At 41.7% G+C, this 14,904-nt stretch overlaps 1 protein-coding gene across 1 annotated transcript; it reads right to left on the bottom strand.

The window, feature by feature from the left end:
* Positions 1–1,131: 1,131 nt before the first annotated feature.
* Positions 1,132–4,400, bottom strand: LOC120924405 (protein ANTAGONIST OF LIKE HETEROCHROMATIN PROTEIN 1-like). Its single transcript, XM_040335354.1, has 3 exons — positions 3,964–4,400; positions 3,774–3,875; positions 1,132–2,150 (listed from the first exon to the last, which is right to left on the bottom strand). Exons 1-3 carry the CDS (start codon positions 4,182–4,184, stop codon positions 1,271–1,273), a joined length of 1,203 nt encoding a protein of 400 aa, XP_040191288.1. The 5' UTR covers positions 4,185–4,400; the 3' UTR covers positions 1,132–1,270.
* Between the last annotated feature and the right edge of the window lie 10,504 nt (positions 4,401–14,904).

The following is a 14,904-nucleotide window of genomic DNA, read 5'->3' as shown; positions in this document are numbered from 1 at the left end:
TAGTGTTTTTCCAGGTGTTCACACTTAAACAAACATTCAATCTTCTTAAAAAACTTGAAATAATTCACCACTTGTGTTTCTGTGACTCAGCACCCTTAGGCTAGGTTCACACCTAAGCGAATTGAGTGCGGTTTCAACCGCATCCAAATCGCAGGACATTTTAAAATACATTGTTTTCAATGAGGCTGGTTCACATATGTGCGATGCATCCGCACTGCGCATTGCCTCCAAACCGCGTGCGGTTTTTATGTCTTGCGGTGCGGCTCAGGTGCGAATTCAGTCCCATTATCTTCTATGGGTACGCATCTAAATCGCAGGTGTGTTGCGGTTTGAACGGAAGTTTTTTTTTCTCCTCCACCACCTCCCCCTTTTCCTAGTTCCTCCTCTGTCTGTTTCATGCTGCTGAGGTGAGTAGCCATGTCCAAAAAACGGAGCAAAAAAGTCACTGCTAAGGTGAAGGACTGTGTGGATTCCGAGGAGCTTATCCGCCTTGTCAGGGAGAACCCACAAATCTATGACACCCGGCATCCTAAATATAAGGACAATGTATTGAAAAAAACTACCTGGGTTGAAATTACCAAAAGCCTTTTGCCAGAGTGGAGCATGTGCTCATCCCAAGTTCAAGCTGACAAAGGTAAGTTTGTTTTATTTTTTCATTCCCTAACTTATTAAATTATAATTCTAAGTAGACCCCAATAACTACAGTGCATACCGCACACAAATCCAGAGCAGGCCTTTATCCAAGCATGCATTCTGTGTGGACATGTAAAGTCTGCTAACCCATACCATGCCACATGTTTTATATCTTGGCATGGTGTTCCTAATGCACCCTGTCCCCGTGTTGCTGGTGGCACGTGACTCATTCCCACACCCTTGGTCATTGTTTGTATGAGTCTGCGTGTGTCTATCACCAAAATATGTAAACTCACTTTACCAAGTATGTTTGCAGATCCTTGGGGGAGTGACTATCTGTATTTGTCATCCTATTATGACGTTATTGGCCATGGTGGTCTTACAAAGACATCATCCTCTGTACAATGACACCCAGCAGAACACACATAACAGTATCACCAAGCCAATTTTTGGTGTTTTTGTCCAATTGCAGGTAGAGAATCACTTCGGAGTCCTTAATATGCTGCCAAAAGATAACTTTAATCTTTTTTTTTCAAGATGCATTCAAATTACACATAGTGACATTTTTAGCTTAGTATTTTAGGTTTTAATATTTAAAGGGCCATATATTTTAATGACAACACCACATTTTTTGGTTTTAAATTGCCTGCATCTGCCAAGGTAACTCGCCAGCTGGCGATAGAAAGTAATTAAGAAATTGATCTCGAATCAATTTCCCACTGCTAGTGCCCCTAGTCAAACTCCACTGTGCCGCCTCCATATTATGCATCATGGAATCCTCATAATCAATTCCATCACGTTCTCGCACATAGTTGTGCAGTGCACACGCAGTTTTCACAGCAGAGACAGCATGCTCCAAACTGAGATTGATGGCGGTGTGCAATATTCTCCATTTATTGGCAAGAATTCCAAATGCACACTCTACTACTCGACGTGCCCTAGTGAGCCGATAATTAAATATTCTTTTATCATTGCTCAGCGCTCTACTTGAGAATGGTCGAAGAAGATTTTTACCAAGGGCAAACGCTTCGTCCCCTACAAAAACAAATGGGAGGGCTGGCTCATTTGTTCCGGGCAAGGAGGAATCGTTTGGTAAATCCAGACTATTCGCCCTTATCATTCTCCCAAATGTGGAATGATTAAATACACCAGAATCAGAGCTGCTACCATAAGCACCCACATCAATATAAATGAAATTATATTTGGCATCTACCACTGCCATTAATACAAACGAAAAATATTTTTTATAATTAAAAAACTGACTCCCACTATCAAATGGCCTCAGGATGCGTATGTGCTTGCCATCGATGGCTCCCACACAGTTTGGAAAATTACATCTCTCCCAGAATTCATCTGATATCTTCAACCAATCTTCTTTTGTAGGCTTTTTGAAGACCAATGGTTTTAGTACATTCCATATAACAAGGCATGTTTCATGTACAATGCCAGATATAGTTGATTTTCCAACCTTAAACTCATAGTGGAGACTTCCAAATGAATTTCCTGTAGCTAGGTACCTTGAACAAATAAGAAATATTAAATAATTATTATCTTCTCTTTTTTACAGTGGTATACATCAAGAATCGTTGGCGAAGCATGCGTGATGCCTTCAAGAAATACAACAAACATCTAAGAGAAGTGAGGAGTGGCTCGGGGGCACCAGCTAGAGTACCCTATATGTATGCAGAGGACCTTGCCTTCTTGAAACCACTCATAGAGATGAGAGAGTAAGTTATCCTCTACATCATCTATGTATCGTGACTATATATTTAGCATTAGTAATGTTTCTATTTTTTAATAAAAACAGGACCGAAGCAAGTTGGGACGAACAGGATGTCCTGGAGGATCAACCAGAGAGCCAATCTGAGGCCCAATCCGTGCCAGCAGTTTGCATTGATCCAAATGAGGAAATACCTGAAATGCCACTTGGGTCAGATCTATGGGTCACAAACCCAGAGACTGACTCTGGATTGCCTGAGCCTATGCCTGGACCCTCCTCAGCTCCAACAACCATTGCGCGGCCTGCCAAAGTGGCACGTAAGCGAACGCCAGTATCGCAGATGGACATAAGCGAGCGTCTTCTACAGATGTTACAACAAATGGCTGGAAAGGTGGATGCTTTCTTATGTCCAGCTACAATACTGGCGCTTAATTTTGTACCATTGATCAAAAAAGTTGTACCTGAGAGATATTTAGAAATGCGAACCACAGTAGAACACGTTCTGCAGTCATTTACAGTGCCAAGCGAGCAACATACATTGGAAAGGCCATATGTAACTAAAGAAACAACACAGATACACTTACCAATGTCAGGCCAGTACCCAGACCCAGGAAACCAACCTTACCCCTATGTTCCTCCATCCTACACTTCAAGCTTTCAGGAGCCAACTTCAATATATGAGGTACAACAGAGGCGAACTCCATATCCCATCCCATCCACATTCCCTTCAATTATGCCACAAACACAAATGCAGGGGATGTATGTGCCACAGCACCATGGGCCTCAGACACATGGGCCTCAGACACATGGGCCTCAGACACATGGGCCTCAGACACATGGGCCTCAGACACATGGGCCTCAGACACATGGCCCACAGCACCATGTGCCACAGCACCATGTGCCACAGCACCATGTGCCTCAGCACCATGTGCCTCAGCAACATGGCCCACAGCAACATGTGCCTCAGCAACATGGCCCACAGCAACATGGCCCACAGCAACATGGCCCACAGCACCATGTGCCACAGCACCATGTCGAGTCTAGCCATGCTTCAAGCACCGAGATTGATGAATCTACCTCAGCAAGTCAATACTCCTCAGACACACCATTATTTCCCAAAACATATCAACATCTCTAAAGTTTACGTTATGCCCACAGTAAACAAGCATGTGTGCATATTTTGAATCAAAGTTTAATCCAGAGGAAAACTTGAAGGCAAAGTTTTTATTTTTTATATTAGTCCAAGCAAAAATATGTTGTCTATTTCTTTATTTTTGTGAAAGAAGTAAAAAATAAATATATTTTTGGGCATCTTATGTCTGGTTGTTCATTTATAAGTACAGATGTTGGATAGTTGAAACCAAAAATGAATACATGCTTCAACATCAATTTGAAAATGCACATAGGTGTGGAAAAGTACCTTAATGTGATTAATAATCTTTGTGCAGGCTGGATGCTTGCTCTGAAGCATGTGTTCTGGCGCTCCAAACTATGGTACGTTAGTCCTAACAATTCATCAAAACTTCAAACAAAAATAAAATTTTTAATTATAAATTTAATATGGAACAATGGAGAAAGAAAATGTTTTGCAAAATTAAATAAATAATCACCTGGTTATTGACATGCGTGTATAATTAAAAAACTTGTCCTCATGCCCACGGAGATCTTCATATAATATAATGAACTGCCCTCTTTCATCCCTATTTGCAATGATAGGATGAACCCAGTATCTTCTTCTTCTACTCCTCCTTCTCCTCCTTTCAACTTCCATCAAGATTGCTGCTGTTGCAGCAACAACTGTAGGCATGATCATGGGCAGGGCAGCACACATTTCTTAGGAAATCCAAATCCTATTCCACACTATACTGAATGCTCGTGAAAAAGGAAGAGTTCAAGAAAGGTCACTCCCTTTTATTACCTACATCATCACACAGCTAACAATGATTGGCCCTCACCAAAAACGCAGCTCAAGTAATTATTTTTTATAAATCGCACCCGATCCGCAGCTAAACCGCAGTTGATCCGCAGAACACCCTCTAGAGAAATTCGCAACGGGAACGCAACTCAAAAACGCAACGCACTAGTGTGATTCCGGCCTTAAGGATTTGCACTCACCACAAGACTTGCATTCTCATGCTCGGCATTAAAAACTTAGTGAACTCTCCATGATCTCCAAGCAATTCCAACAGTGTTCAGTGAACCAATGCTCTCCACATGTAAGAATAAAAAAGTGCTTGAAATAGTGAAGTACTATAAAACCATTTATTAAAACAGCACACATAAATTCTTCACATATTGCACCCACATCCTTCCAAGTAAAGGCAAGGAATTTCAAACAAATCCTTTTTATGAAGCAAGAGGCTCACAGCGGTGCACACAATATATAACGGTCACGGCGGACCCAGAGCTAAACCTGATATTCTCACCACCGCTTGCTTGTCTCTCTGCTCCTGGAACAACTTCACACACAATGATCGGTAAATTAGGACGCTAAACACCACAGTTGATTGCCGTGTAGCTCTGCCCAGACATGTTTCATCAAACTGATTTCTTCAATGGGATTGGCTACACAGCATAGCTGCATTCACTTTATACCCCACCCGCCGTGTGGACTTATTGAGACTGTGCAGGGACGGTTAGCGTTAGGGCTGGGATTACAGCAAGTCAGCAATAGTTTGTTTTATGTGGGGTTAGGCTAAAGGTTGGCACTAGGGCTGGGATTTTTGGTGGTTGATGGTTAGAGTTAAAGTGATTGTAAACGATTCCCTTGTAAAACAACACATTCTGTTTCAAATAGAAATGAAAAGCAAAATATTTGTGTATAGATATAAAAAATATTATAAATACCCTTTTCCTCCTTTTTTATAATTTATAATATTTTTACAAGCTGGGGGGAGCAGAAGCAGCAGCACAATCAGCTTCCCAGTGGATGACTGTGCAGGGGGGCATGTCAGGGCATGTCTGATAATTAGAGGAGAGCAGGCTGAGTTTCCAGCATTGCTAGAGAACTGACCACGATGTGCTCCCCTGCTTATTGTGATCAGTTTTTAATAGGAAAGCAGAGGGACTGACCAGGGATCTTACACAAAGGAAGCAATACAAAGCGAACAGGAGACTTTTTTTTATACAAGTACATGGTACAGCAGGCACATATCAGGAATATAAAATGTTGGAATAACAAACGCTCTAAAGCTGAGTAACAGGGATAGGGTGTCGTGCTCCGCCCCCTCCCTTGGACTACAGGAGAGTCAGGATGCCCACTAACACACAGCTCCTTTCTCTATCTGCAACGTAGTCTCCTGTAGTCCAAGGGAGGGGGCGAGCACGACACTCCACACCAGGGAGAAAGCCTTGCATTACTGTGTGGAGTTACAGACAGAAGAACAGGAAGTGAGGATTTCTCAGAAGAAATAAGGACATTTAAAAGCAAAATGGAAGGATGAGGTAAGTGAAGGAGGACTGCACTAAGGTAAAGGAAGCTATTTAGGAGAACAAATTGTACCTTTACAACCCCTTGAACTATTTTTACTGTACTTTATCCACTTACATTAGCCCAGGTAATTGCAATGGAATTAAACAGAAAAGTAGAGGAAGGCTTTTTATTACACAATGGTTGGGAAGTATGGTGTGCTGTAGTATGTAGGACGGGGTCCATTGAATCAAGTATGTTGTAGCTGCTTTAATTTGTTGGCATTCTGACACAAGTCGCACAGTGTATTTTAATATCTTCCATTCCAAGGACAGTTTATCAGATTAAGCACATTTTGTGAATTTCTTGCTGCAAATAAATAACAAAACAAAAATTTAAAGCACACAATTTCTTGGGCTGTAATGCTGATTCAACATATAAATTTGCTGCGCAAACACTTTGTCCTTTTACCTTTGCTTAAAACTTCATTCGATCCTTTGCTAGACCATCATCATCCCGCTCACTGGCAGAAAGTTGGCAGTTAGGATTTTAAACAGTTTCAAATTTGACATTGAAAATTGATGTTTCTGTACAAACTGAAGGATCATTATTCAGCCTTGTTTTCTGCTCCCACAGAAGGCAGTGATTTAACACATTTTTATAGGCGTTAGACTGTACATTGTGCTGCTGGAGATGTTTGAAGAATTGATGATGACACCTTGTGATGATCTACGAACATTTCACATGTGAATAATGAGTGAAAAAAAGAAAGAAAATCAGATTTATTATAACTGCTCTTTCTTCGTAAAAGTGAAGATGTAGGAAGATGTATTACTTAACCACTTAAGGACCAAGCTTCTTTCTGAGATTTGGTGTTTACAAGTTTTTTTTGCTAGAAAATGACTTAGAACTCCCAAACATTATATATATTTTTTCTAACCCTAGAGAATAAAATGGCGGTCTTTGCAATACTTTCTGTCACACTGTATTTGCGCACACTTTTTTCAATTAAAAAATAAGACAAGAGTAAAGTTAGCCCATTTTTTTTTATATTGTGAAAGATAATGTTCCGCCCAGTAAATTGATACCCAGCATGTCACGCTTCAAAATGCGCCCGCTCGTGGAATGGCGACAAACGTTCTCCCTTAAAAATCTCCACAGGCAATGTTTAAAAAATTCTACAGGTTGCATGTTTTGAGTTACAGAGGAGGTCTAGGGCGAGAATTATAGCTCTCGCTCTACCGATCGCTGCAATACCTCACATGAGTAGTTTGAACACCGTATGCTTTCGCTTCTGCACACAAGCTTGGTTGGAAGGGGCGCGTTTACATTTATTTTTTATTTTTACACTGTTCTTTAAAAAAAAAAAAAGTGTCACTTTTGTTACTATTACAAGGAATGTAAACATCCCTTGTAATAGAAAAAAGCATGTCAGGAACTCTTAAATATGAGATCAGGAGGTCAAAAAGACCTCAGATCTCATATTTACACTAAAATGCAATAAAATAGATTAAATGTCATTTAACAAAAAAAAAGGTCTCTTTAAGAGCTATGGGCGAAAGTAACGTTTTGATGTTGCTTCCACCCTGCAATGGTATGGAGATGGGTGGGGGGCATCTTCACCTCACTCATCTCCAAACCAAGCCAGAGAGAAGTCCTGATCACTTCCACTGCTACCGACGGCTCCGGTAAGTGGCGGAGGGCACCAGAGCACGGCGGGATGGGGGGCCTCTCCCGCCGCTGATAAAAGTGATATCTAGCGCAAAAAATAGAAACCGCAGAGTTGATCAATCACCACCAAAAGAAAGCTCTACATGTGGCAAAAAAAGGACGTCAATTTTGTTTGGGAGCCACGTCGCACAACCACTTGTCAGTTAAAGTGACGCAGTGCCGACTCGCAAAAAGTGCTCTGGTCTTTGGGCAGTCAAATGGTCCGGGGCTGAAGTGGTTAATAATGCTAATCTTTGAGTGGTGTTACTACCCTAAAATGGAAATGGAGCTCAGGAGTTGACAGTGGCAGCTGTCATCTGAGGTTTTCAGACATTTTGCAATGTCATAGATTTCTTTCTATAGTGAACCTGTGCTTCATCCATGGAAAGCCTAATCCTCACATAGTATGTTACCTTTAAGATCAGCTTTTCTCAACTTTTTTAACGGGGAGGAATCCTTTAACCACTTCCGTACGTATGACGTCTTGGACTTCAGTGGAGGATATCTGAATGATGCCTGCAGATACAGGCATCATTCAGATATCCTTCTCTTCAGGCGGTGATTCTGCGCACCATAAGAACAATCATAGCGGCAGGAGGGAACATTCCCCCCCCTCCCTGCTGCCATCCGATGCTTCTCCGGGCTCTCCCGTGCAATTGGAGGCCCGGAGAACGAATCGGCCACTGCCGGATGGGGAGGATAGAGATTTCCGGCGACCAGATGTTCACCGGTCATCTCTATGGCTGTCGGAGGCCAGGGCGTGGCGCTATGACGTCACGCCGGGTAACCGGAAGTAAACAAAGCCACAATCTCATTCTTTCTAGCCTGTAGGAGAGATGTGGGGTCTTATTGACCCCGCATCTCTCCATAAAGAGCATCTGTCACACACTATTCCTATTACAAGGGATGTTTACATTCCTTGTAATAGGAATAAAAGTGATAAAAAAAAATGTAAAAAAAAGTGCAAAAATAAAAAAAACAAGTAAAATAAAAAATAAAATAATAAAAAAAATGTAAAACGCCCCTGTCCACAGTAGTTTGCGTTTAGAAGCGAATGCACGCGTAAATCCCGCCCACATATGTAAACGCCGTTCAAACCACACATGTGAAGTCTTGCCGCATGTGTTAGAGTGAGAGCAATCATTCTAGCACTAGACCTCTAGTATGGAGATTTTTAAGTACCGAAGTTTGGCGCCATTCTAAGAGTGTGCGCAATTTTAAAGCGTGACGAATTAGGTATCTATTTACTCGGCGTAACATCATCTTTCACATTATACAAAAAAAATGGGCTAACTTTACTGTTTTGTTATTTTTTACTTCCCAAAAAAAGGCGTTTGAAAAATTATTGCGCAAATACCGTGCGGGAAAAAAAAGTTGCAATGGCTGCCACTTTATTCCCTAGGGTGTCTGCTAAATATATATATATACATATATATACATGTTTGGGGGTTCTGTGTAATTTTCTAGCAAAAGAAATTATGATTTTTACATGAAGGAGAGAAGTGCCAGAATAGGCGTGGTATGGAAGTGGTTAAATAACTTTTTGGTTTCAGGGAACAATGGCTAATAATTATTATACTTACAGTTCGTTAATGTGATGGCCAGTGTGGAAAATGCTCCTTACATTTGTGGTCATTGTGAAGAATTCTCTCTTAACAGATAGCTAAAAGATCATTGGTGTGAGTGGTTACTCATCTGAGGGGCAGGAATTGATTATTGCCCAAGGAACCCCTAGCAAACTCTGAAGGAGGAGCCTGGTTGAGATTAACTTGGTATATGCTGAAAAAGCAAGTACTTTCATGTATGGGGAGTATATGCCTTACCCCCCTTTGTCTTTTCATGCCTGAGGGGCCAATCACAGAGAGTCCCTAGCGCTGTGTAAGCTCTAACTAGAACAATTTAGACATAGAGATTGAATCATAATGTCCTCTTTGTTGCCCACAATTTGTAACTGACATTAGAGGAAACATTTTTCACCACAAGGCTGTCCTGCATATTCCCAAACCCTCTTGTGTATCACACAAATGTCCCAGACCTTGGGAAACACCCTACCAGTTCAATATGCATCACCAGTTTATTAGCATTGCATCATAAACTACTATAAAAACAAAGAAGACATATCTATCTAATAAGTATTCAAATATGAAACATAAAGGCCAAAACAAATGTATTGTTTTATTTCGATCCACAGTGCCATTGTTGTTTGGTCATAAAAAAGCAAATGCTTCTGTAAAATAGAATAAAAAACCAAACAGTATCTTCAAAATGTCATCCATCAGTTTTAACAGCACCAGCATAATATAACATTTATTAATGCCGTAAAAAATATGCTATCGCTATAAAAGTGCTTTTCTCTGTAATGGTAAATCATATTTCTTAGTAATACTCATATGGATAATTTCTTTGTTGTTGCCTCGCTATATTTGTCTTCAGTAATCACTAGTTTGGAATAAGCATGCAATCAGTTGTGATGTGGCTAGCCTATATTCTTCTATACCCAGTGATTTAGCCATCACTACAGTTTGCTATTTCCTTAAAGGATAAGTCCAGCCAATGCTGATTTGGCTGGGCTTCTCCTATGGTTCACAGGAGAGCAATTAGTTTTGCACTCCTGTGACCCGTTTTCAGCAGAGAGCGGGCTGAAGTCCGCTCTCTGTTGACGTCACGGATATCAGTCCAGGCACAGCATCATCGTGACAATAAGGTCTGGATCCGCCAGGTGCCTGGACTGACACCCATCTCAGCCTCTCAGCAAGCCAGTGAGAGCCTGAGATGACGGCTCCCTGCCCTTCCACAGATCAGTGCTCCAGTGGCGTGAAGGAGCAGAGAGGAGAGATGCTGATTGACAGTCAGCAGCTCTGTTTGGGGAGCTGTGAGAACTGAGCCATCAGCGATGTTTGATCGCTCGGTTCTCAGTGAAGAGGCTGCAGGGGGGGGACAGATGAAACATTGGACTGATGCTGCATCCACCTAGGTAAGTATGATGGAGGAAAAAAACCCAAACCCATACTTCTCTTTTAATTCATGTACAGCGCTATCATCATGAGTGCCTATATTCTGGAAGTGTTGTACTACCTTTTATTGCATTTTTTTTTACATTTGATGGGGGCTAAATGGGGGCTAAATTTTCGCCTTCACTCGCCAACCTTTTTATCGGTTGGTAGGAGTGGTCCCAAATCTTTGGAATCAAATCATACTATACTTCAGGTAGATTGATGATCTCAAATTTGTATGCAAGGGTAATGTAATTCTTGTATCTTCTTTATCATTTTTGAATGACAATGCTTGCAACCCCAGCATCACGGGGAAGCTCAAGTCTGATGCAATACATTTTTTGGATGTAAGTTTAACACATGCATCCAACAGGGTGATCACTCAATTGTATAGGAAATCACTACCGGGTTTACGGTTTACGTTCTGCCTAGTCTAGTCACCCAAACACACCATCAAGGGTATTCCAGTTGGCCAATTTCTCAGACTTCGGCGCATTTGTAGTGACCAATTAGACATTGAATTGAATTGAATCTGCTGCATTATTCAAGAGGTTCTTGGCCAGAGGTTATACCCAATGGACCCTGGACAGAGCTTTTTGTAAAGCTAGCAGAAAAAATAGAACTGATCTGTTATATACCGTAAGGGGAATTCATGCAAGAAAAATGATTTTCCTAAAAGAAAAGGACCATATTTAGTTCTATCCTATAATCTAGAGTTTGATCAAACAAAACATCTGATTAATAAGTATTTACCCATTATGTCCAATGATGAGAAATGGGTGTCAACATTGTAGCTGGAAGAGAACGATCTCTGGGTGATTCTTTATCACCCAGTGTTTTCACCCCCAGCTCAGTGTCCTCCCATTCCTTCACTTGGCTCCATTTCAAGGGCAATTTCAAGTGTGGCTTCTGTTCCCCACTCCACAGCTAGTGGTGATCATTTCATGATTAAAAAATGATATAATTTCAAAAAAAGTATGTTATTTATGTCATTAACTTGTTCGATACAATTTGTGGGTAGGACAATCTGCAGACTCAGGGGCCGCTTTTGGGAACATCTTAATGATTTGAGAACCTGTAAGTCCACTAATGTAGCACAGCCCTTTAATTCATCACATGGAGGTGATCTGATTAGTACAGGTTCAATTTATAGAGAAAGTCAGGACACCTTTGAGAGAAGGAGATGTTTTTCACCTCCTCTGTAAGGTCCCTTTCACATGGGCTTTTTCGATCAGGTCCGCCTGTCAGTATTTCAGGTGGACCTGATCGGACACTCCATTCACTACTATGGAGCAGTGGATGTCAGCGATTACATGTCTGCTGACACCGGCTGCTATCCGATCTGATCCTGTCTGTGAAATCCAGATGGATGGAGACCCTATTTTCATCCAATCTCCCCGTAGAGGAGAGCGGGGCTCTGACAGGTCCATCTAAGCACAGTGAGCAGAGATGGACCTGTCATCCGCCTGCTCAGCGCTGAGCAGAGCATAGTCCGCCAGGCGGACCCCCTTTGTGAAAGGGCCCTTAGAGAGAGGTGTTCTGGATAGTCAAACTCCATACTAGGATTCTGAATGAATTAAACTTTGAATATGATGTTACTCATTATTATGAGTGACATTGTGTTCGCATGTTTTTGGCCGTTCTTTCCTTTAAAATGTTTTGGAATCCCGATCTCTACTGTATACAGTGCCGATCCTGACCTCCCTGGGGCCCTAAGCAAAATGACCATGTCACATTAAAGTTAAGAACCGGGGGGGGGGGGGGATGGCGCTGCCGACAGTGACATGTCACATATGTCACATTAAAGTTGAGAAGCGGGGGGAGGGGGTGTTCTGCTGTCAGAAATGACATCTTACATTAAAGTGAGAAGCGGGGGGTGTTGACTTCTTACCTCTTCTCCCATGCAGCCAGAGAGTTCAGAGGGGCCAAAAAAATACTTCTCACCAGGCGGGGCCTCTAGTAATTTGGGGGGCCCTCCGCAGCTTTGCGGGGCCCTAAGCGGGTTGCATAGTGAGCCTATAGGGCGGATCGGCCCTGACTGTATACCTCCATTGGATGTTCAGCTCCCTTGAGTCCCTATGCATTTTAGTTTTTTATAGTCATATTGAGATCTATTTTCCAAACATTTTGGAGTGTGTTAGTTCCTTAATCACATTGTATAGACTTTACTGTCAGACTGATTATTGTTATATATACAGTATACATCTTTTTTTATGATGTTTGGACTATTTAATGATCTTCTCCTGCAGTAATTAGTCTTTGGAGCCTTTAATGATATTTCCATAATACACTATTCTGTAAAGTTCTTTGACTGATATATTTGGGCTCTGTAGGATTGAATCTTTTCACTTCTAACTACAGTATATACTTACTGTATATGAAGTGCAGCGCTAAAATTATATTTGCAATATATAACACAATGCATATAACAAGTACAAAGATTACTAAAGTGCATTTAGTGCAATAAATAGTGTATGAACAATATGGAATTCAATAGCAAACTATTGCATAAAAAGGAATATGCAAAAATAAAACTAATGTACTAATTAAAGTGCAATAAGTGCCATCAATTGTGCAAAACCTAAAATCCAGCTAGAGATATAGGCCCAGATTCTCAAAGGAGATACGTCGGCGTATCTCCAGATACGCCGTCGTATCTCTGAGTCTGAGCGGTCGTATCTATGCGCCTGATTCTTAGAATCAGTTACGCATAGATTTCTATTAGATCCGACCCGCGTAAGTCTCTTACACCGTCGGATCTTAACTGCATATTTACGCTGGCCGCTAGGGGCGTGTACCCTGATTTACGCCTAGAAATATGTAAATCAGCTAGATACGCGAATTCACGAACGTACGCCTGGCCGATGCAGTACAGATACGCCGTTTATGCTAGTCTTTTCCCGGCGTAAAGTTACCCCTGCTATATGGTGGCGTACATGCGGCGTACCAATGTTAAGTATGGACGTCGTTCCCGCGTCGAATTTTGAAAAATTTACGTTGTTTGCGTAAGTCGTCCATGAATGGGACTGGACGTCATTTACGTTCACGTCGAAACCAATACGTCCTTGTGGCGTACTTTGGAGCAATGCACACTGGGAAATTCCACGGACGGCGCATGCTTAATTTACATAACACATGCCCACCTCTTCACAATTTGAATTAGGCGGCCTATTTACACTACGCCGCCGCAACTTTCTTTTGAGAATACGGCACTTGCCTGTAAAAGTTGCGGAGGCGTAACGTAAATAGAATACGTTACGCCCGCACAAAGTTACGCGCATCTACGTGAATCCGGGCCTAATTTTCTAGCATAAACACCAGTGCAATATACAAAAATGATGCAGTTCTCTGCAAAAGATCATATGGGATTAAAGTCCACGTGTAAAATCCAGTGCTAAAACATGTTGAAATGATGATCAAACACCCAGCTGTGTGACTCCCATCATCAAAGTAAAAATGGAGCCCCCCCCTTCTTATAAAGACTGGTCTTTGATATGTCTACTACCTGCCAGGAGAGCCATCTTGAAAAATTGGATATCCAACATTCCCCCGAAAATTCCACAAGTCCAAAGATACCTTCTGCTGCTTCTTTTCAATGACAGACTCAACACGGACTTCTCACACTATACTGCAAAAAAACGTTTCCACCACAGATGGCAAGCCTATATGGTCTCTACGCTCTCCCCGGATGACCTGGCGAATCTCGAACTGTTTTCATTCTCATACTACGGCCCCCCCCCCACCACCTCCAGTGATTCCCCTCTCTCCCTCTGAAAAACCCTCACCGATGGAACCCAATATCCAACAACACACAAAGCTTCAGTCCAATCTATCTCTCTACAATCGATCTCTATCCATCCAACCAATACTTGAAAGACAGCAAAACTCCCGGTACCACCACTGCAACTTTTGATGTCTACCTTCTTGCTACCCTTCACAACAAGAACTTGGTGCTCACCCCCACCCTCCCCCCTCATCCCTTACCCCCCTTTTTTTCTGGGATTTTTTTATTGTATTCCTTCCAGTAATCCTAGGGACCCCCCCCAGTTCCAGATTCATTCAGTTATCCCCCGTTACATAGGAATGTTTATCTTTGAAGCTCTTACCTCCTATATGTTGTTTATCCCATGCACGGGACCCAACCACGGATCTCCTAGGTTGCATATTACTCTCTCCTCTTTTATCTGATTTACTGCTTTGCCACAACTATCGATATGTGAAAATACATTACTATTTTGCTGTTATAATCTGTATGATGTTTACCTTTCCATAAAAATCGATTTAAAACAACAACAAAAAAGTAAAAATGGAGGCTTACCAGAAAAATGACCCCCCCAATGTCTTAATCCCCCCCCCAAAAAAAAATTACAACTTCAAAAAACCCACCATGCTTCTTACTAAATACATTGGACTGTCGACTTTTCTAAAAAAAAGGGGTC

The sequence above is a fragment of the Rana temporaria genome, chromosome 1 (genome assembly GCF_905171775.1).
Source record: "Rana temporaria chromosome 1, aRanTem1.1, whole genome shotgun sequence".
Taxonomy (NCBI): Eukaryota; Metazoa; Chordata; class Amphibia; order Anura; family Ranidae; genus Rana; species Rana temporaria.
This window is presented reverse-complemented; position numbering and strand designations above follow the sequence as displayed.